The sequence below is a fragment of the Protopterus annectens genome, chromosome 2.part0 (assembly GCF_019279795.1).
Source record: "Protopterus annectens isolate FY-2018-M chromosome 2.part0, PAN1.0, whole genome shotgun sequence".
Taxonomy (NCBI): domain Eukaryota; kingdom Metazoa; phylum Chordata; order Ceratodontiformes; family Protopteridae; genus Protopterus; species Protopterus annectens.
In genome coordinates, this window is record NC_056728.1 from 625,150,391 (window position 1) to 625,173,877 (window position 23,487).

Sequence of the window (23,487 nt, forward strand, 5' to 3'; positions counted from 1 at the left end):
TTATTCTTTGCTGTTTGTTCCAACATCACTCTTGGCTGTTTGTTTCAACATTGCTTGTCTCTTGCAGTTACTGGTCTTTTGGTCATGAGCTCTTAACATAGGTGATAACATCTTCTTCACTTCATACATCATTTAGTCATGTGCTAGAGTTCTGGATAACATGTTAACCACAAAAATCCAAAACAATCCAGCAACCGGACAGCCATAGGAAAATATAAAAATATTGTTTGAATAAGATACATAAAATAAACAGGCAGGATTAAGCACTTTCATTTGTTACAAACTCAGACTTCACCAGAATAAAATGCTTACATCATGCTACATTTTTAAATACAGTTACATTTTAAATACCCCTCCATCAAAGTCACATGAACAATAACCACAAATTACCAACAAGACCTTATTTAAAGGACCAACAACTATATAAAAATAAAAAATAAGTAAAATAATTATGTGTACATACATATTCACTAAAAAGTTTTAACCACATATCAGTTTGTACAACATAAGATTTAAGTCTCGGTACACTGCCTATGGAAATGTGGTCATTTAAACCAGGTGGGGGTGTAGCATTTAATCGAAGCTGCCAACGTAGTTCCTTTTCTTCAATCAAATCCTCCCATGGCCCCCCCCCTGGAATTTTTCACCACACAATGCTAACCAAAAAACAGAAAGTAATGATCAGGACATGCTGTGATGTGCTTGGCCAAAGAGTTTGTTTCATTGTATTTTCTGATATCCAAAACATGCTCATAAATTTGTTCCTTTAATTTTCTTTACTTTTTCCCCACATAAAATCCATTTCTTTTTTGGCACAAAGCTAAATAAACTACCCCCTTTGTGTTACAGTTGCAAAAAAGGAGACTTTAATGTTGTAACTGTTAACCATGACTGAGTTACCAACCAAAATGTTTTTACATTGAGAGCAAAACCCACCGTTCCCACCTTTTTATTACTTACGTTATCACTTGTATGAAACCCATTTTCAAGATAGTTCTTGAAAGATTTCCCTTTGCGGTAAACAATAAGAGGTTTTCCCCCCAATTTTTCTATTAACCCATTATAACAAGAAAACAAAGTTTTCTTGAGAAAATTAAATTTTAAAATGATTTTTGATGGTAACTTCTTGCTTCCGGGTATCAATACATTTCATCAGAGCAGTACTTTTAACCCATCTCTCTCCCTACATGTTCTCATTTTTGAAAAGCTTGTTGACAATGCCTTAAGATTTTTATGGCGATGGAAACCACAACACGGCATTCAATGGAACTTAATAAGTAAAGAATTTGTGTTGTTAAAAGAACTTGCTCAGGGCAAAAATGTAAGACTTATGAAACCTGATAAGGGAGTAGGGGTAGTTATTATGGGTAGGGAAGATTACCTGAATAAAATGAACAGTTTTATCTTGGATAATAATTTTTATGAAGAAGTTTCTCTGAAATGTGTACACCTTCCCTATTGGAGGATTGATTATTTACTTAAAGACCTTTTATACCAAAAATAAATTGATGCTGAGCTGTTTGAGTTTTTAAATGTGAAATTTCTGGTAGTGCCTTCGATTTTCAGGATTCCAAAAATTCATAAAAGTGCTACTGACCCACCAGTGAGACCCATTGTGAATGCTAGATGTTCAAAAACACACCCTCTAGCCAAATATATTGACCTCAAATTGAAACAATGGCTGGAACTTTTTACTTAAGTTGAGATTCTTGGAATTTTCTGCTTAAGATCAAAGATCTAGATTATTCAGATGACTTTATTTTTTTGGCTACTGATGTTGTTGAATTGTTTAACGGTATTCCCCACTCCATTGGCTTGGAGTGGGTTTGTGACTTTCTTATTGGATGTACTTCCTTAGACAACAAGGATAATATATGGGTACTACTCATGGAACTAGTAATTAAGAATAATGTTTTTTTTGGATGGTCAGTATTTTCAGCAAACAAAAGGTGTACTTATGAGGGCCTCGTGTTCCCCCATTTTTGCTAATATTGTTCTCATTCGGTGAGAAAAACTCTTTTTGTTTAAGAAATATGAGCCAGTCCCTTGGAAAATGTATGTAAGGTACCCAGAAGATATTTTATCATCTGGGATAGATCTTGTAAGCAGATAATCCCCTTTATTAATTATCTGAATTCAACATCTTTTTTATGGTTTACTTTTTCTTATGATGTGCAAACTATTAACTATTTGGATGTGTGTATTTCCAAGGATTTTGGTAGAAAATATATTGTAAGTAACATGCATAGAAAACCAACTATTCTAACAGTTTGTTATGCTATACAAGTAACCATCCTGATTATCAAAAAAGGGGCATTATTAAGGGACAGTATATATGTCTAGTTAGGATGACATCTGAGGATGAACAATATGAGCAGGAATGCCTTAATCTGGCTATGTTTGCTGCCCATGGTAACACTTCAAACTTAATAAGGGCAGTTGGTGACAGCGTAATGCAAAAAAGGATGGAGGGAACAATAGTACCTTTATTAAAAAGGTCTGTTCACATTGTCAAAGAGTTATTTGAGAGTACCCCAAAATTAGTTAAAGACCACACCTTATCTTTTATTATGGAACATACTTTTGAGTCCCAATTTATGACTGAAAAAAATTATATAAAAATTGGTCTGTGTTTTCTTGTTATAATGGGTTGACAGAAAAATTGGGGGAAAAACATTTATTGTTTACCGCAAAGGGAAATCTTTCAAGAACTATCTTGAACATGGGTTTCAAACAAGTGATAAGTTAAGTGATAAGAAGATGGGAACAACTAAATGAGGGTTTTGCTCCCAATGTAATAACATTTTGGTTGGTAACTCAGTCGTGGCTAAGAGTTGCAACATTAAAGCCTCCTTTTTTGCAACTGTAACACAAAGGGGGTAGTTTATCTAGCTTTGTGCCAAAAATGCAATGGGTTTTAAGTGGGGGAAAATGCAAAGAAAATTAAAGTAATGTATTTATGAGCACTTTTTGGATATCAGGAAATACAATGAAAATACACTTTGGCCAAGCACATCACAACATGTCCTAATCATTACTTTCTGTTTTTTGGTATGGACTGTGTGGTGAAAAATTCCAGGGGGGGGGGGGGCATGGGACGATTTGATCAAAGAAAAGGAACTATGTCGGCAGCCTTGATTAAATGGTACATCCCCACCTGGTTTAAATGACCACATTTCCATAGGCAGTGTAGTGAGACTTAAATCTTATGTTGTTTAAATGGGTCTACTTCAGAAGACTAAATCACAAAAGACTGAAAATTCAAAATAATGGATGATGGAATTTGCCCCTTCTCCACTGTTGTCTGATCTTGGTGTTGGTATATACAGTTAACAGGGGGAGTGGGTGGCACAGCCCCCATATGAGGGGTGCAGGGGGATCTGCCCCTGCATTAAAAATGTGTTCAGTATTTTGAATTTTCAGTATTTTGGGATTCAGTCTTTTGGTTTGTCATACTTCTGAAGTAGACCCATATAAACTGATGTGTGGTTACCACTTTTGCATGAGTATGTATGTATAAATAATTTTTTCACTTATTTTTTTTATTTTTATATAGTTGTTAGTCCTTTAAATCAGGTCTTGTTGGTAATTTGTGGTTACTGTTCATAAGACTTTGATGGAGAGGTATTTAAAAATGTAGCATGATGTAGGCATTTGATTCTGATGAAGTCTGAGTTTGTAATAGACAAAGGTGCTTAATCCTGCCTGTTTATTTTGGGTATCTTATTAAAATAATATTTTTATATTTTCCTATGGCTGGCTGGTTGTTGCATCATTTTGGATTTTTGTGTTTAAAAAGTTGCATTTTGTTTTTTTGATGAATAGTTTCTGAATAACATATCGGCCATGATTTTCCAGTCACACTGATTGCTCTGGTATTAAACCATCTCAGTTTCATAAGCAACCTTTGACAAGTGTGAGGTACCCTGTCTGAACTATAGGAATTAATCAATAGAACTAGTGGCTTATGGTCCAGAGTTAGAAACTCTCTAGTCTTAATAAGTACCTGGAGAATATCTCACATGCTCACACAATTGCAATACACTCCTTCTCAATCTGTGAACATTTCGGTTCAGCATTAGTTAGCATTCTGGGGCAGTAACCAGCAAGATCTAACACTTGTTCATCTGTTTAATGTTGAACTGCACCTCAACCATAGCTGAAAACATCAGCACTTACTATTGTCAGTTTGGTGACATCATACTATGCTAGCACTGGAACTGTGACATCAGCACTTACTATTGTCAGTTTGATTACATCATAGTATGCTAGCACTGGAGCTGTGGTCTGCATTTGTTTTACATTGTTGAAGGCTTGGTCTTGAACATCTCTCCATGTCCAGTGTATGTCTCTTTTTTATCAAAGCTGTTAGTGGACAGAGCACTGTAAACAGATCTAGCACAAACTTGTACAAGAATTTTATCTTGCCTAGGACCACATCATAAATCAGTCACACAGGTTAGTCTCTTCAGTTCTGCCATTGCTCTGACTTTGCTTGCATCTGGTCCAGCTCCATATTTCTGTCATCAAAATATTGAAGCTCAGACTTTTCAAAGCAGCATTTGTCTTGGTTTAGTTTCAGACATAGGTCCTTAATAGTTTGGAACACAGCCTTCAACCTCAAATCAGATGTCTCTTTACCAGGACCAAAAAACAGTATGTAATCTGTGACAGCACCACCTTCATGCCTTTTTAACAAGTTACTCATTTCACATTGAAATAATTCTCATGCTGAGGTTATGCCAAATAGCAGGTCCTAAAACAAAATCTTACCATTGGAGTACTTAAAATTGTCAGCTTTTGACTATTTTGACACCAGGTTCATCAAATATCTCCCTAATTTGTAACTGTAACAGCATTACCCTTCATCTTGCTATTATATTTTATATAGCTGATAATTTTTGGCCTCTTTTACCTATGCATTACACTACCATTATCACTATACAGTCCCCTAACTTTTCTTTCTCCCTTTTCGCTTCTTCCCTATCCATACTAGTCCTAGTCACATTACTTACGTTTCTGTCTACTAGTTTCCCTCTCCTGTAATTGCCCTCCTCTCTCAACCCTGTACTACATGATATCTATACTAAGTACATTATAATATACTACATGATATGTACACTAAGTACATTATAATATACTACATGATATCTATACTAAGTACATTATAATATACTACATGATATGTATACTAAGTACATTATAATATACTACATGATATGTACACTAAGTACATTACAATATACTACATGATATCTATACTAAGTACATTATAATATACTACATGATATGTACACTAAGTACATTATAATATACTACATGATATGTATACTAAGTACATTACAATATACTACATGATATGTATACTAAGTACATTATAATATACTACATGATATGTACACTAAGTACATTATAATATACTACATGATATGTATACTAAGTACATTACAATATACTACATGATATGTATACTAAGTACATTATAATATACTATATGATATGTATACTAAGTACATTATAATAAACAATTATTTAACTATCAGGCAGAATCATACAGATCTGAATCATATAATTGTAAAGACCACTTGTCTCATGTATATAGTCTCCTTAGTAATATCTAACATCTAATTAATGTGCAAGTATGTTTCATCTAATATATATAAAAATGATGTGCTATCCATTATTGTATAATATACCACACAGATGTCATTGGTTATTGCTATCTTCTTTCTTGTATGTGAAAACATTCATTGCTGCTCTGTAATAACCTAATGTAAGCTAATCTAATATGTTAATTGTTTCTAGACCTTTTCTCTGGAGGCCTCCACTGAAAATGGACACCCACCCAATTGGACTTTCCCAGTAAACAAATGTCAAACAAATAAATAAATACATACATTTGTGTATATACTGATCATGTCTAAATAACTAAATGTGTCTGTAATTTTTCTTTGTGGAGCTTTTCTCCCCGGGCCTCTGCCGAAAAAGGGCCCTTTCGGCTCAGTCAGACACCCCAAGTTAACAAATGTAAAATAAAATAAATAAATAAATAAAAATAAATACATACATACATACATTTTCTCTAGGGTTATTTGCCAAACCCACAGGAAGCATATCATGTGGAAAACACTTTGATATTTACTAGTCTAGGTGCAGGTGCTAGATCTTCTTTGGGAGGTATTGTAAACCTTTCTGATAACTGTATCATTTTTCAGATCACCACATATTCAGACACTGCCATTATTTTTCATGACTGGGACCATAAGCTGACCCCATCCAGCCAGCTCAGTCACACTTTTCTATCACACCACATTTTTGCATTAATTTGAATTCTGATTCTACATTAGGCAGTATAGAAAACAGCCCACTTCTGACTGTGATTAAGGCACATGGGAAAGCATTCAGCTTCAACTTTATTTTTTACTGGTTCACAGTTAAGCAGACCTGCTTTACTTATTGCATCTACACTGATTTTGTTTATCCTGACAATCAAGTCAAATTTCATATGCCATAGTGCTGGTGGGCAAATGATTTATGTACATATTTATGTACCTTCCATTCAGACATGGCTAGAAATCTACCAGTGCACTTGAGTTTGCCTGCAGGACTATTCACTTCTGTCTCTGCTTTATGAAACTGCAGATGCTTCTAGATGGTTTTATAGTTATCACATGATATCACAGTAACACTGACATCTGTATTAATCTTGAAACTCACTGGAGTTCCATGAATAGGGAGTTTTACTTGTCAGTCTGATTCAGTATTAGGCATAGTAGTTACTGAATACAGGGGCCATATTCCAAAAGACCTGCTCTCAAAATGGCTTATTCTCTTGCAAGGCCTATCTATAAAGCAGACTTCCACCTGAGTAACCTACTTACACTGACTGCAAGTCTTTTATTACCTGGCCCAAGGAAAAATTCTTTCTAAACATTGTTTTCAGTTTTATTCTCAGAAACAACTTCCTTAATTAAATAGTATTACAAATGACAGCAGAATGTCGCAGCCTTTTACATATCTTAGACCATTGGCCTCATACTGTGTACAGTTCTGACTCTAACCCAGGATGATAATGGTCACATCCCCTACATTTGCCTGTCTTGCACTCAGTTTTGCTTCTCATGCACTTGTTTACTTTGACCAGTATTTCATTCCTTTTTAAATTTGCTGTTTTGTCTTTGTTTTACCTCACATACACCACTTGCTATATTTAAATTAGCATTGTGTTTCTTTAAGAGTTCAGCCTATCTTGCCATTTGTATAGCTTTTTGCAAAGTTAAAATTCTCTTTTAATTGTAATATTTGAAGCACTTCATATAAGCCTTTCTAGTTACAATTCTAACTCTAATTTGTTCATCTTTCATTTCATTACACCCACCATTCTTAATCAGTTCATTCAAGTACCTTGCAAAAGCTTCAACATACCCTTTCATCTATAATTGTTCTTTTCAGCACAAAATGTTCATTGAGCTTATTAATTTCTGACTTCACCTCCTTGCCCATGGTGTATAACAAAGTTTTTTTTTAATCTGGATTTTATTTTGTTTCTTAGTGTAACCTAGCTGCTCTTCTTCTTCTTTCGGCTTTTATTCCTGGTTAGGGTTCGCCACAGCTGATCACCTGCCCGCTCATGATTGGCAGTGGAGTTTTACGGTGCTGAGGTGCCAACCCGGCACCCAACCTTACACAGAAAGCACACGCACACACACACACACTCACACCTAGGGCCAATTTGGAGTGTCCAATCCACCTAGAGCATGTCTTTGGGATGTGGGAGGAAACCGGAGCACCCAGAGGAAACCCACGCAACCACAGAGAGGACATGCAGACTCTGCACAGAAGGCACCCCAGCCAAGAATCGAACCAGAGAACCTCTTGCTGTGAGGTGGCAACGCTAACCGCTGTACCACCGTGGCCGCCAACTGACCAAGCTGAGCTGTTTGATTTCGCTAAGCTGTTTGCCTGACTAGCATGAAGGCATAGGTTTTCACATTTTAGAAGAACTTAGCTGTTCTTCTAAAATGTGAAAACCTATACCTTCATGCTAATCAGACAAACAGCTTAGCAAAATCAAACAGCTCAGCTTGGTCAAATTGTGTCATATTCAATGAAAATTCAGTTTGCAAGGGCTGACTAGCTTAAAATCAGTAAAATGATGGGTAAAACTATTGATTCTTGGAAAAAGCAACTTACTCTGAGTTCATTTGACACTACCTGATGTGACATAGGTTCCCTGACTGGAATGTCATTCTCACCTTTATTTTCTGAAGAAGAGCCTAATTCTGACACCATGTCACAATGCATACCTCTGGTTACCTAGTCATGTTTATAGGCAGTGTTAATAATGTTGGGATATACCAGAATTTAAAGCAAAGCAGCAACTCTAATATTGTACAAGATGGCAGCACAGCAAGAACAATGTTAACTGCTTCTTTACTTATCATAAATACACTACCAACTTGCAAAAGCCACTCATTGATATATGCACTGTTAAATACAGTATTCTTTTTAAACAGCAATGTTTTACATTCTTCTTAAACAAGCCTATCATGTCTCTTCACAGTCTGTACAGAATAGCAAGTACTTATCATCAGAATATTTAATTTGGTACAGCTGTCAAAGGACCAGTCTGCCAGCCTTCTTAGTGTCTGCTCCTTAGCTGTTTGAATTCTGCATCTTGCACAGAGGCATGAATGTTTGCAATGGTTGTTGGACTGCTTTACTAATGTGTCACCTTCTGGAAATGGTATTTTCTAATTGGTTCTATGCCTCATGCAGCTGACCAGTCAGAGAGCAGAAATTATTGTAGCAACCCTTCATATCTGAGCAGCAGCAGCACTTAAAATCAGATCAGTCTGTGCAAAGCAGAGCAGTTAACCAATATGGATATGACACATTTGATGGACTGCCACTCTGCTTCCAAAAATTGTGGATTTGTTTGCCGGGCATTTCCGTTGTTGGCGATCTTGTCTCGGTGAACTGGTCTTCATTTATGTGCCTGTTCGCCCATTTAACATGGACCCATAAATATATACATATATTATATATTATATATATATATATATATATATATATATATATATATATATATATATATATTGGATGCAACTGTAAGCAGATATTGTTAATATGCCTTATAATGATTTATGTTAGAAGCATGAAATTCGTGAAAGCCTGTTATAGTCTTGCATACACACAAAAATGTCAAATTATAAAACAGCACTAAATAACTATAACACAGCAATCAATTGTTTATTTTAGTCTTTAAGCTTTGGTTATTCCCATAGTTCTAATTGTAAAATGTTTGGTCCAGTAATCAGATCTGTACTTTGGTTTATTAGACTGCAACAGGGAAACAAGTTATTCATTGTCCTTATTGCTATCCTGAGAGCACAGAACACAAGGTTAAACGCTGTATCCTGAACACTGTTCTCTGCTTCAGTTTGTATAAAGCCACCACAGTTACATTTAGAGATCTTCTAGTATACAAAATTTCCAATTTTCCTGTAATAAAGTCTAACAGTTTTGAAAGCCGTCATTAAAAAGGAGCAAGATAATGTATTTTGGTGGGTAGTTTGCATTCATTCAGCTTTGCCACAGATGGCATGTTTTTAAACTTTTTTACTTGTTCTTTATTGGATGTTATAAATGGCCTGGGGTCAATGAATATATTTGTATTGCTTGAATTTTAAAGCTTATAGCACTGAACCAATAAAGGGAATACATTTATTTAGTTTTTATTTAAACTAGTATACACTTATTTATATTTGTTATTTATATACCATGACCTTAAGAAGTGTGTGGGTTATATATACATGTTTATGTATTTCATGCAACTAGTAACCAGACTAACCTGGCTGTACTTATTCTCCATTTCATCTTGGGAGTTATGCAGGGTTGGGGCTGGTTAGCACTTGGAGGGGAGACTTCTGAGAGTATCAGTTGCTGTAAGCTTAACTATTTTAACATTTTAAACATTTAATAACTTTAAACATTCAAGTACTTATAAATAATTAAGTATTTCTATTGCCCTTTTATCAGATATTTTGATTTTTTTAGGCCTGTTATTAGATATGAGTCGTGTGTTCCTATATTGGTGTTACGTATTTTATTTGCTATATTTATATATTTTAGATATTTTTTTAAGGTGAATATTGGATTTATTTTATTTTATTTTATTTTTATTTTATTTTACATTTGTTAACCGGGAAATTCCAACTGGACCAGGTCCATTTACAGCAGAGGCCCGGGGAGAAAAACTCCGAAACATTATTACAAAAAAAACAAAAAAAAAAACAAGAGAAGCAAATTTATACAGCCTTATACGAAGGTCATTTAAATAATACAACATGGAGTTACACATTTTGCCAGACAAACACTGAAAATATATAAAATAAATTGGAAAAAGACATTTTCCAGGAGAAACAGTCAGGATAAAAGGTATGTACTGCTTTAAGGAAGGGTGTGGATATGTGTGTGTGTGTGTGTGTGTGTGCGTGCGTGCGTGTGTGTGTGTGTGTGTGTGTGTGTGTGTGCGTGCGTGCGTGCGTGCGTGTGTGTGTGTGTGTGTGTGTGTGTGTGTGTGTGTGTGTGTGTGTGTGGGTTGACCAATGGGGTTGCTTTTGAGTGTACTTAAACATAATCTATAGGATTATCTGATGAAGTTCTTAAGAAGTGAAAAAAAAAACATAATCTTTTTTATTTTGTGTTTATTAAAGTTCAATAAATTGTAGTTCAACCATGGATCCATCTGAGCTCGCTTTTGTTTGGACCTTTGTCACTTGTTTTGTTAATTTAGAATGACCTGATTGAGATACATAAACTGGCTGACCCTTCAGAATCGGCTTGTCATATGAAGTTGTGTAATGTGCTGGTGTGTATCAGCTTCAGAGTGTAATATGTTTTATGAAATCATTTGTTTAACTACACACTTTTCTCTTAACTTTTCAGATAACATTCAATAGTTTGGATGAAGTAATTCAGCATTTTGTAAATGAAACCAGGGGAAATCTGAAGCCTTATATTCAGAGGGATGACTACTCCACAACCATTGGTACAGTATGATCATACTTTCTGAATCTTTTGTTTTTTGCACTGCTTATAAAAATGAACTGAAGTACTTGCTATTACATGGAGTCATGGGTCATCTACAGATGAATGTAAGGGTAGTGATAGCCTTTTCTAAGCAAATGTGAACATATTGTTTTAATTATTTTGTTTACTTTCATTTTTGTTGTTGTTTCAACTGTGTATGTATTTTACTCCCAGATAAATGTTCACCTACAAGTTTAAGTCACAGTAGTGGCTTAGTAGAAAAGCCCACCTTACCTGTTGGTCAACTCATCTATTCCTTCACCATCGACAAACTATGGAACTCACTTCCACCTTCTATAAGAAAGACAGGCAACACCACCACCTCCAAACAAATACTGAAAAATCATCTCAACTTACCCTGGCTATGTACCTACTCTATAACCTAACTTCCTCTTTCTCCTTATATGATAACTAAACTCCTTGGCTTTTTGCTACTGCTGATGAGATTTTCTCCATAATTATTATTTTTTATCACTTGTTGATACTGGTACAATAATGCTGATTAATACAGCAGTGTTTATACCTCTCTGATTGAATTTATCTTGCAACCAACAAAATTCCTGCTTTTATGTATATATTCTGTATATATTATTGTAATCACTATGGGTAACACTGTAGCTACTTTTGTACCAATTAATGCTTGATATTTTTTGTATCTATGTTCTTGTTGGAGCTTTTCTCCTCGGGCCTCCACTGAAAATGGGCTCTTTTAGGCCCAGTAGACTTTCCCGGTAAACAAATGCAATAAATAAATAATAAAACAAAATAGTGGTATGTATGCATAATAAAACAGATTACAGACTGTGACAGATGGGCATCTTGCTGACATTTTATAATAAGTTCTTCTTATGAATCTGTGTCCACTAATTCAGCTTTTGAAATATGGAAGGTAGCAAGGAATCATAGAAACTAGGATTTAAATAAAAGTAAGCGAATGTCATTCTCCAGAGTAGCCTTCAAGGATCAAAATATTTATTAACAAAAGAAGATATGATGGCTATAACAGCCTTGTGCTTTTTGAGTTGTCTTGGATACAAAAGGATAGCATTTTATGTTGGACGACAGCCACAGTAATAGTTGCTGTAAATATACTGACAATATGATAAATGGTTTTAGGAATAGTTTATTCATATACGGAAATACTATGCCTCTAGATCATTTGATAAAAAAGAGCTTAGAAAGACACAGCCAGTATGACAAGACTTCATGACAAGTAGTCTATACCTCAAAACAGCAAGATTTGTTCCCCGTGTTAGCATTTCAGCAGTAGGTGAACCTTGGAGTGTTTGTGAGATACAGGTATGCCTATATATTTTAGCAACATGACACATAAAATTTGATGAATTAAAATTACAGTGAAAACAAATACTCAGGCTCAGCAACACAAAGTAAATAAAATGAGGAAACTGTACCTGGAATCATTGAATAAACACCACATTACATCTGTATTAGAGTTACAATGAGATAGCTTAAAGTCATTTCTGTGACCTATGTACTGCTGACACAGTATGGTAATTGCATCAGTGGTATTAAAAGACCTATGAATTCTGAAGGTCACGAGAAAGGGAGAGAAACAATAAACAACAGCACCTTTACATATCATATCACAAGGCTTTCATGAAAAAAAACATTCAGGCTTGAGGAATGGATGCCTCAAGATTCAAAATCAAAATTTACGTTATAAAAACATAAAGTATAGGCAGCACACCAGCTTCTCAACAAATATGTTTTAGTAACTAAAAGTGTTAAGTCAGAGACAGGTGACATGTCTTATTCTATTGCTAAGCCATGCTTCTCCAAACGTGACTGCCAGTAGCGAAAATATCACACATGAAGCGGCATGCTCAAAGCATACATTCTAAATCAGTAACTGCTTCTTCCACAAATATCATTCAGTTTTACATATTAAAATATTCAACAGGATGCAATAATTTAAAGTAGAACTTACAGAAACCAGGTGACATCAGTCAAATGTATTGCGTATGCAGGGTGAGGAATAATTAGGTTTATAGGAAGGAACAGCACATGTAAGCAGCATCAGTGTTCGTTCTCACTACTGAACCTTCAAAAACAGTACAAGCCAAAAGTGGTCGGGTAAACCCTCGCACTGCAAGTGTTACATTTACATTGCCACACTGCCATACTAACAAATCCATCAAGCACTATTTTTTACCTCATCTATGCTTTTCACTTCAACTGCCTAAACACCAAAATTTCAGTAGATACATTTGTGCTTTTTAAAGAATATGTTGACAAGAGCAAACATATTATTTAAAAAATACCCTTCATGTTATCTATCTTATATACTTCCATCCTGATAATATTTCATTTAGTTCCTGTACTTAGTTAATAATAAACTGGGGCTAATGTACCTGGAAAGGATGTTCAACTTACCCCCAAAGTCTCTAGCAAAGTATGAACCTCTATGAGTTAGTCACCAGGCTGAGTTTTCAATCTGAGCACCAGGGGCAACAGACTGTCCATCATGGATTCTACAGAGGAGATTCATTTTAGCTCTGTTAACAGTACAAAAGATCAATAAAGCAGTTCAGATCCCTGAAAGTTATCCATGTTTCAGAATTTTGAATTATATTTGTTGAATTTCTGTGGCACAGGATGAGTAGAAATAATATTAATTATAATTATTTAAGTTTCTTTGAGCAAGCAGCGTGTTGGTGTGCTAGGTGGCCTGGCAAAATAGTTGCAATTGCTCCAAATATGGACTTTTAATTTCAGGACAGATTTACATCATAATATTTAATATCTCAAGCAAAGGAGAAACTTTCTAAGTTGAGTTAAGCTACATAAACGATTAATTATCACTTATTTTTTAAACAAACTTGTAATGGAATTCTGCTATCCTGAGTAAAAAAAAAAATATATATATATATATTTGTGAGGTAAATCTCTTTGATTAGTGATGTGTGCAGGTATGTGCTTTCTTTTTTAATCTATACATTTTCAGCTTTAGCTGCAAAAAAATAGACTTACTCAGAAGTTGAATTTAAAGATTATTTTGTCTAATTTATGACTTTTAGTGAACGTTATAACAACAAAGTGTTTGTCTTTAAATTTTCACAAACTCTTTATTTCTGAACTAATCAAATACAAGCATTTTAAAGATGTTTTAACAAACAAAAAATCTTGGGGTAATTAAATGACTTAATACAAGTAAATGTTACCCCTAGCGATGTTACCATTTAGAATCACTAAAAGATGGTATAATCATATACATTAGTATGAAAGCAGAGATTTCAAATGATTGGAATGTTCTAGTCAACAATATGAATGAAACTGTTTCTTCTACAGCTAAACAGGGAGGAAGCTCAAGCATTGGAAAATAATAAGAGCTTAAGAGTGAAATATATTATTTCTTTTGAGTCTGACTGCAAAACAGATTTATAAAAAGAATTATTTCTAAATACTGGAAAAAAAATAAGACAGTCTTTCATTAGTGATTTGAAAGCAAGTGATGCTCAATATAGAGATGAAGTTGAAGCATAATGATTAAGGCCATGGTGATGATGCTAAATTGGATGTGCTTTTAGAGTTCATTGAAACTGAGCAATCTTTAAGCTTTTCTACAGTTTCTCTTGCACTCTTTGCTCAACATACTGTTAGTGGTGACCTCATTCCATAGACACGAATCACAGTAGTCACCATCAGTGCACATTCCCTATCCCATATTCTTTAATGGTGCACCTGAGCAGCTGGTACAGCTTAGCGTTCCAGGTGCTGCTATGCTTGGGATGTCAAACCGTACTGTACAGCCTGACAGAGATACACAGTTCATTGAAGTAAGGCAGCTTAGCTTTTTACAGTACACCTTACAAATTAGCTACATAGTCATAGCTACAGTGTCATCTTTCTGGGGAGAACTCAGGTGGTAGTTTTACTAACTAGGGGAAATTTGGCCATATCACCAGAGAACTTCCCCTGCTATTTGGAGGAGAGGAGGTTAACCACTCTCACTAGCTGCTAGATGGTGTCAGAGAGCTGCCACTGCAGTTCCAGGAATTCCAAGATGGAAGAGAGTACAATAGAGATGCAGAGGATGATGAGAAAACATAGTGAAGAAAGGGGATGAAAAAATTGTCACAGAGTTGGAAATTGGAGGACTGGAGAGAAAGTGCTGGTAAATTAGATGAACCAGGCAGAGCCAAAGCAATAAGAGGAAGCATAATCAAGTGACATAGTGGAGAAAGTATTACAGGAGGAAGAAAATAAGAGGTTAGAAACAGAAGCAACAGCAGGTGAAGGGGAAACACTGAAGGCATTCTCAGCTCATTGAGTAGACAGTTTCAAGAGTTTATCTCTGCCACAGGTTTTTTTGGTTACAAGAAAGAAGTTCTGTAGATGCATAAAGGCAAGGAAGAGTAGAAGAAGGAACTGAAAGGGGACAACAATTTGCAGTTTCTTAACAGCGACAGAGAATATGACCAGCGGTAAGAATAAAAAGTAAAAATAATAGCAGAGTGATCAGGTGTGATGTTATGGATAATATTATTTGCCACTAGGGTTTAACATTAAAGACACAAGAGCATTAGTTCATTTGTGAGCTGAAAATTTTTGTGAAGTGACGTTTAAAAGCTTTACATTGTTGGAAAGTTTTATGACTGAGACTGAAACTGGAAAAAGAAATATAGTAGCACCACAGAAAAACTATTTATTTCAAAGGCTGGAACTACAGCCAAAAAAAAGAAAAGAAAAGAAAAGTCCACTTTAGATATGGATGAGCATGAGTTAAAATGTTTTTTTTTCTTCATTATGTAGAAAAGTACAAGAAGGTAAATAAATATGTGATGAAAAAGTGCATGGACTGGGAGTTAGGAAGTGTGGGTAACAATATATGTTAAAGATGGGAAAGTTCAACATATTTCAAGTACAATAATTTTGAACAGAAGGAGAGAATTTGCTAGATACTGGGTCAGTCTAAAGCATGTTATTTCTGTGAGGATGAAAATTATTTAGTACAAGGCTGTAACAAGTGAAAGTGTAGCCAATATCGAGGGAGAAAGCAAATAGCAAAAACTACAAATTTGTTTGCAGAAAATGTGAAAAATGCATTCACATCTGGTTTGACTGACCATGTTATAAAAGGAAAGAGTAGATGAAAAAGAAAGTCAGATGAAAGACAAACAGTAGAAAACATTACTACAGAAGATAGAAAGAGAAGGTGGTAATTCTGAAAAAAGGTTAAACAATGAAGAAGTTGTTATAGAATAAATAGTTCAAAATAAGTTATTAATATACAGGAAGAGAACAGATTGGTAATTTTAGAAAGTGAAGAAGAAGAGTGAGAAATGGAGACAGGAAGAACAAGAACAAAATAGTGAAATATCAATTGTGGGAGATTTAGGAGAAGGAAAATAAACATAAGATCTGTACATAAAACACAAAAAGGAAAAGAATAAAAAATAAAAAGAAAAGGGGTGCTATAGGAATATTAGCATTAAATATGAATAGCATTGCAAATGATATAAGAGGTTTGGTTGTGGTAAAAGTAAAAGTGGATTTTTTTGCTTACAAAGTAGCAGATGTAACAAAGAACAAAAAGGGGAAAGAATACAGGTAGTGTGGGTGCGGCCAAATTACTTGGTTGGTAGGAAATTGGTCATGTTCTGAAATAGGAATTCTTATAAAAAATGAAGAAATAAGAATTCTAGATGTAACAATAGCAATACCATCTAGGGTACTGATATGAGATATGAGAATGAGGCAAACATGTATAAGATTAATAATGATTATTAATATTATGGAGGGAAAACAGTGGTTTGAAGGAATTAAAAAAACTATATTAGTGACTATATCAATAGTGATTGCAGAAATTTTTAACTCTAACCTGCAGAAAGAAAGGGGAAAAATAACCCAGGATATTAAATTATTAAGGGAATTAATATGATCTGGAAATTTAAAAGTAGGAAAGGAAAGATAATGGACATATTAAAGGTGAATTTTTAAGACTGAACTTGATCATATACTTTGCTCTAAAGACATGAAAGGAAGTAGGGGTAGTACAAATGACAGAGTTTTCAGACCATAGAGGAGTATGTGCTAAGATAGGGGAAGACAGTGAAATAATAAAGGAAGGAAAATGGATAAACAGATTAACTTCAGAGTTTAAAAAGGAGGAAGAAATGATGAGAGAAAAATATTATGAAGAGATCATATAACAATAAGTCCATTTTATGCAAATTGGACACAGTGCCGGATAGTGTATGTATACAAATGGAAAGAAGAATAAAAAGAAAGAAGATGTAATATAAATTTGTTAGATACTGAGTCAATCTAAAGCATGTTATTTCTGTGAGGATGAGGATTTGTTAGGTATTAGGTCAATCTAAAGCATGTCATTTCTGAGAGGATGAAAATCATTTAGTACAAGACTGTAACAAATGAAGGTGTAGCCAATGTTGGAGGGTGAAGGCAAACAGCAAAAACTACAAATCTGTTTGCAGAAATGTGAAGAATGCATTCACTTCTGGTTTGATTGCCCCATACTATAAAAGGAAAGAGTAAATGAAGAGGAAAGCTGGATGGAAGCCAAACAGCAGAAAACATTACTACAGAAGATAGAAAGAGAAGGTGGTAATACTGAAAAAAGGTTAAACAATGAAGAAGTAGTTATAGAACAGATTGGTAATTTTAGAAAGTGAAGAGAAGAAGAGTGAGAAATGGAGACAGGAATAACAAGAATAAGAATTGAAATATCAATTGTGAGAGATTTAGGAAAAGGGAAATAAAAATAAGATCTGTACCTAAAACACTTACAAAAAGGAAAAGATTAAAAAGAAAAAAGAAAAAGGTTGATATAGGAATTTTAGCATTAAATGTGAATAGTATTAAAATGATATAAGAGGTTTGGTGATGGTAGAATACTGTAAAAAAGTAAAACTGGATTTTTTTTTTTTTTTTTTTTTTTTTGCTTACAAGATACCATATGTAACAAAAAGAACAAAGGGAAATAATACAGGTAGTATGGGATGGGCCAAATTGTTTGGTTGGTAGGAAATTGGTCATGTTCTGAAATAGGAATTCTTATAAAAAATGAAGAAATAAGAATTCTAGCTGTAACAATAGTAGTACCAGATAGGGCGGTGATATGTAATATGAGAATGAGACAAACATGTATAAGATTAATAATGATTATTAATATTATGGAAAGAAAACAGTACTTTGAAGGAATTAAAAAAACTGTATTAGTGACTATGTCAATAATGATGGCAGAAAACTTTAACTCTAACCCGTGGAAAGAAAAGGGAGAAATATCACAGGATATTAAGGTATTAAGGGAAATAATAACATCTGGAAATTTTAAAGGTAGGAAAGGAAAGAGAATGGATATATTAAAGGTGAATTTTTAAGATTAAAATTGATTATATACATTGCTCTAAAGACATGAAAGGAAGTAGGGGAAGTACAGATGACAGAGTTTTCAGACCATAGAGGAGTATGTGCTAAAATAGGGGAAGGCAGCGAAATAATAAAGGAAGGAAATCTATGAAAAAGATTAACTGCAGAGTTTAAAAAAGAGGAAGAGATGATAAGAGAAAAAATATTATGAAAAGATCATATAAAATACATCCATTTTATACAACTTGTAGACAGTGCTGGATAGAGTATATATATATTGAAATGGAAAGAAGAATAAAAAAGAAATAAGATGTAATATAAAGAAATGCTATAGAATTGTGAGAAAGAGAACAAGAAAGTGACTTAATAAGGAAAATAGAAAAACAGATGTATGAAAATAATAAAGAAACAGTATAAATGATGTTATGTAGGCAAAGATTTTTTTTCCTGAAAGGAATAAAAGAGGAGGTTTCTCCTTATTTAGTAAAAGAAGTAAAAATGAAAGAATGAAGTACAGATGCTATCTTGGCAAAGCAGACATAAAATGTAAACAAGAATATATTATGAAGATGGTAGAGAAGTATGTGGAAAAATATATGAAAAAGAGGAAATGGCTGGACAAGAAGAATAAAAAGCGAAAAAAGTAATTTTTTAGAAATTATATAACAATAGAGGAAATAGAGAAGGTGATAGAAGAAAGATAGAATCATTAAGCTCCAGAGTTGTATGATATGAGCTGTGAGTATTTTAAGGAAATGAATAAAGATGAAAGATTTTTTTAAATATTAAAATGAATGGATGAAGGAAGATATAATGGAAGGAGACATATGTAGTGACATGATTAAATTTATATGTAATGAAAGGATGAAAGAAAGAATATACAAATGTAGATCTATAACACTAGGATGATATGTATTGTGTAAGCTTACTATAAAATATTTATGAAAATACTACAAATGATGGAGAAAGTATTAGATGAGGTACTAGGAGAAGGGATCTGTGGGATAAAAGGAAGAGTTGTGAAATAAATGTTTATTATAGTGAAAGAAATAGTAGAGATGATGCTGAAAGAAAATAAATAAGACTGAGAGCATGTGGCATAGCTACAACCTTTGATAAAGTGAGCCATAAAGCAATGTAGGAGATTTTAGAGGTGTACGGTATAGGAGAAAAATATTAATGTCAGAAAGAAATGTTATGAAAATTCATGTGTACAAGTTATGATTAATGGATGGATAGGGAAAATAAGTATTAAGAGAGGAGTAGAGATGTCCAATTAGTATGTGCTTATTTGTATTAGTAATGAATGCAGTAGTACAGATATATATATATATATGGTTCCCATTCAGAAGCCTGAAACATCATAAGCCTGAAAATCAAAATCCTGAAACCAAAAGCCTGAAAATTCAGAATCCTGAAAACTCAAAATCCTGAAAGCCCAAAATCCTGAAAGACCAAAATCCTGAAACTCAAAATCCTGAAAACACAAATAATGCTAATATGTCACTATAAAGACACTAATATCTACCAACTGACCCTGACCCTAACCCTAACCCTAAGGTCCGTCACTATCGCACACTCACCTGACCCAGCCCTAAACCTAACTCACTTAAACCGCCTAACCCCAATATATGTCACTATTGCATACATGCCTAACCTGCGCCTAACCCTAACTCACTTAAACCGCCCTAACCCTAAAATAAAACCAATCACACTTACCTGACCCCAACGCATGACCTAACACCACAGGGCTAACAATAGCAAAGCCACAATGACATCAGTATGTCTATTTTGTGTTTTCAGGATTTTGAGTTTCAGGATTTTGGGCTTTCAGGATTTTGAGTTTTCAGGATTCTGAATTTTCAGGCTTTTGGTTTCAGGATTTTGATTTTCAGGCTTATGATGTTTCAGGCTTCTGAATGGGAACCATATATATATATATATATATATATATATATATATATATATATATATATAAAATGAGGGAGGCAAGGTGAGAGATGGAGGAAAATGTTATATTACCAATATGCATGACATAAGCAGATAATTTAATTCCAATAATAAAAACAAGGGATGGAAATGTGAGGTTGTAATAAGGGTCAAACTGCTGTTAAAAAGCTGATCTGCGGTTAAATAAAATGAAGTGTAAGGGATTTGATGAGATAAAAAATAAATGGAAATATATTTCACAAGAAAGTAAATAAAGATTTTGGAGGTGACATTTGATGAGAATGAAAGTGTAATAAGCCAACAGAGAGCAATTCTGGAACAGAAAAATGCTAGCTTGGTGGAAAAGTTTGTATTTATCATTTCAGAAAAAGACATATATGTTAAATACTTATGTATTAGGAAAATTAGTATATTTAGGAAGAACATATATGTTCCCACTCAGATAGAAAACAAATTATTAGAGATTGTTTTAGCTATATTTGAGGCTCAAGGCTGAACCTAGGAAGAAGATGGATAATTTATAATAAAAAAGAAGAAGGCAGTTGGAACTTAAAAATCCAGTGTTACTTTTAACATCTATGCATTTATTTTGGGTAACAAGAAAGGCAAAAGAAACACAAATAGCAAAACATAGGTAAGATGTTATATGAAAAATATAAAAAGTATGGGAAGAAAAAGCAGGGAAAAGAACAGGCTGCAAGAAAAAGAATATGAGAAAATTATACGTAAGCGAAATGTATGGGGAAAGAAAAGAATGGTATAATATGGTTTTAGTTTGTGTGCACGCGTGTGTGTGTGTGTGTGTGTGTGTGTGTGTGTGTGTGTGTGTGTGTGTGTGTGTGTGTGTGTGTGTGTGTGTGTGTGTGTGTGTGTGTGTTTGTGTGTGAATATCAATGGAAGGAATTAAATGAAGGAAAGGGATTTAATTTTTTTATGAAGCAGATTGTTTGGCAGAAAAATTAGTTACAGTTGAAAGGAAATAGGAAATATAAGGAACTAAGATAATGGAGGAAAAATATGTTGAATGTAGTAAAGAAAAACAACAAAATATTGGTTTTTGGACTACAAAAGGAATAAATAATTTTGGGAAAAGTTTAAAGTACATAGATGGGAAAGACTTAAATGTGTAAATATGAATATGATATTGTATGGGAAAGAAGATAAAGTAAAGAAATGTGATACTGATAAGTGGGATAAAGCATTGTTTGTAACAGTATGGGTGCTGTGGGAAAAAGGTGTGCGAATTTATTATATAACAAGAAAATGGAAGAAGATTATGAATTAGCTGAAATAAGAAGATGGTTGTAGAAGAAAGAGTAGGGAAAGAGTAAATATAGAAGAAAAAATAATGAAAGAAATAGAATTGTTTAGTTAAGTCTTTTTGTGTTGGTAACTTATAAATCATTTTAAGTATGAATGTAAGAAAATGAGTGTGTAAGTAACTGATTTTATTTTTATAGCATAAAATGAATGTAAATGTTAATAAAGCACCCTTACTCTTGGGAGCTCCTAGGGGTGCAGGAGGGTAGCTACTGTAGTCCTGGTAATCCAAGATGGGGGACAGTAAACCAAGTCAAGTGGTGAATGAAGCAGGAGATATGTTTGTGATGGGGAAAAAAGAATGAAAGTGTGATTGTAACAAAAATATAGGCTGGAGGGTTTATCTGCACCTATAGTAGTGAAAATGACTGATTAGGGTGAACCCCCTGAAGGAGAAGTAGCTAATGGGAATGAGACAGTATATCCTCTTCTACAGGAAGAAGTGATTGAGGGATCAGAAAATTACCTATCAGGAGTTTCAGAAAAGAAATTGGAGTTATTCCCATCAGATGGAGTAGCTGGTCCGCAATGTTTATATATCTAACAGGACTTAGTGTTCAGTAATAACAAGCATACATATGCAGAGGCGGTGAGGCAAATAAAACAAGGAAAAAAGAGGTGAATAAAAACAGTCAAAACTTTACAGATAAGTCATCTAGTGGTATGACAAATGAGTAAAACTAATGATGCTATAAACAGGTATGAAATTATGGACAAGATTATTTTACCATTAGGATTTACTGTTAAAGACATTAGGGAATTCATGCATTTAGGACTTCAGCATTTTTGTGAGGTGACATTTGGACTTGTTGCTCTATTAGAATGTTTTAGTTGTGAGTTTGACAAACAGAATGCAGTGGAACAATTATTTTTGGCAAAAATTGGAACTACAATGGAAAAGAAAGCTAACCATAAAATTCAAGAATTCAGAAATAGATTAGTATGAGTTAAATTGTTCTTTTTTCCTACATGTAGTAAAGTACATGAGGTTAAAAAATATATATGATTATAGAAATGTGTGGACTGTGGGTGAGATGTGTGTGTCACAATGACATTTCTGAAGGTAAAATTCAGAATATTGTAAATACTGTCTTGATAAATGGGAAAATATGTTTTGTTAAATATTAGGGTCAATGAAAACACACTATTTTTGTGGTGATGAATATCATTTGGTACAAGACCATCCTAAAAAGGTGAGGGTGATATGGAGAGATGGGACATAATGCAAAAAACTGTCAGCCATTGTCTGGGAAATATAAAGGAGTCTGACACTTCTAATTTGATTGCACCATACCACCGAGGGAAATGGTAGAAGAAGGAAAACATAGCAAAAAATAAATATAGTAGACAACTTTATAACAGAAGATACTGAAAAATTTAAGCAGGCGTTGACAATAATGAAGAAAATGTACAAACGTAAGAAGTTGACAGAAAGGATATAATAATTCAAGAGTTTTAGATGCAAGACCAAAACAAGTAATCTCAATTACAAATTGAAGAAGGAGAGTGAGAGAGAGAGAGAGAGAGAGAGAGATGGAAATAAAAAGAAATACATGATGAGAAATAAATTGGAGAGATACTTAAAATAAAAAAGAGAAAAATAAAACCAGGGAATAAAATAATTCTAAAAAAAGGAAAATGATGATATAGGCATTTTAGCTTTAAATGTAAATGCCATTAAAATAAATTTAAGATGCTTACTACTGATTCTGTGGTGTAATAAATCAAGAATGGATGTGATATGCTTAATGGATACTAGAAACATTTTCA

At 33.9% G+C, this 23,487-nt stretch overlaps 1 protein-coding gene across 1 annotated transcript in view; it reads left to right on the top strand.

Annotated features, from left to right (window-relative positions):
- The window catches only part of LOC122792765 (signal-transducing adaptor protein 1-like), a 575,382-nt gene that overhangs the window by 467,491 nt on the left and 84,404 nt on the right, over nt 1-23,487 (top strand). The window contains exon 10 of the mRNA XM_044060337.1: nt 10,951-11,053. Within this exon, the coding sequence (XP_043916272.1) occupies nt 10,951-11,053 (103 nt within the window). The remainder of the gene's footprint in view (nt 1-10,950; nt 11,054-23,487) is intronic.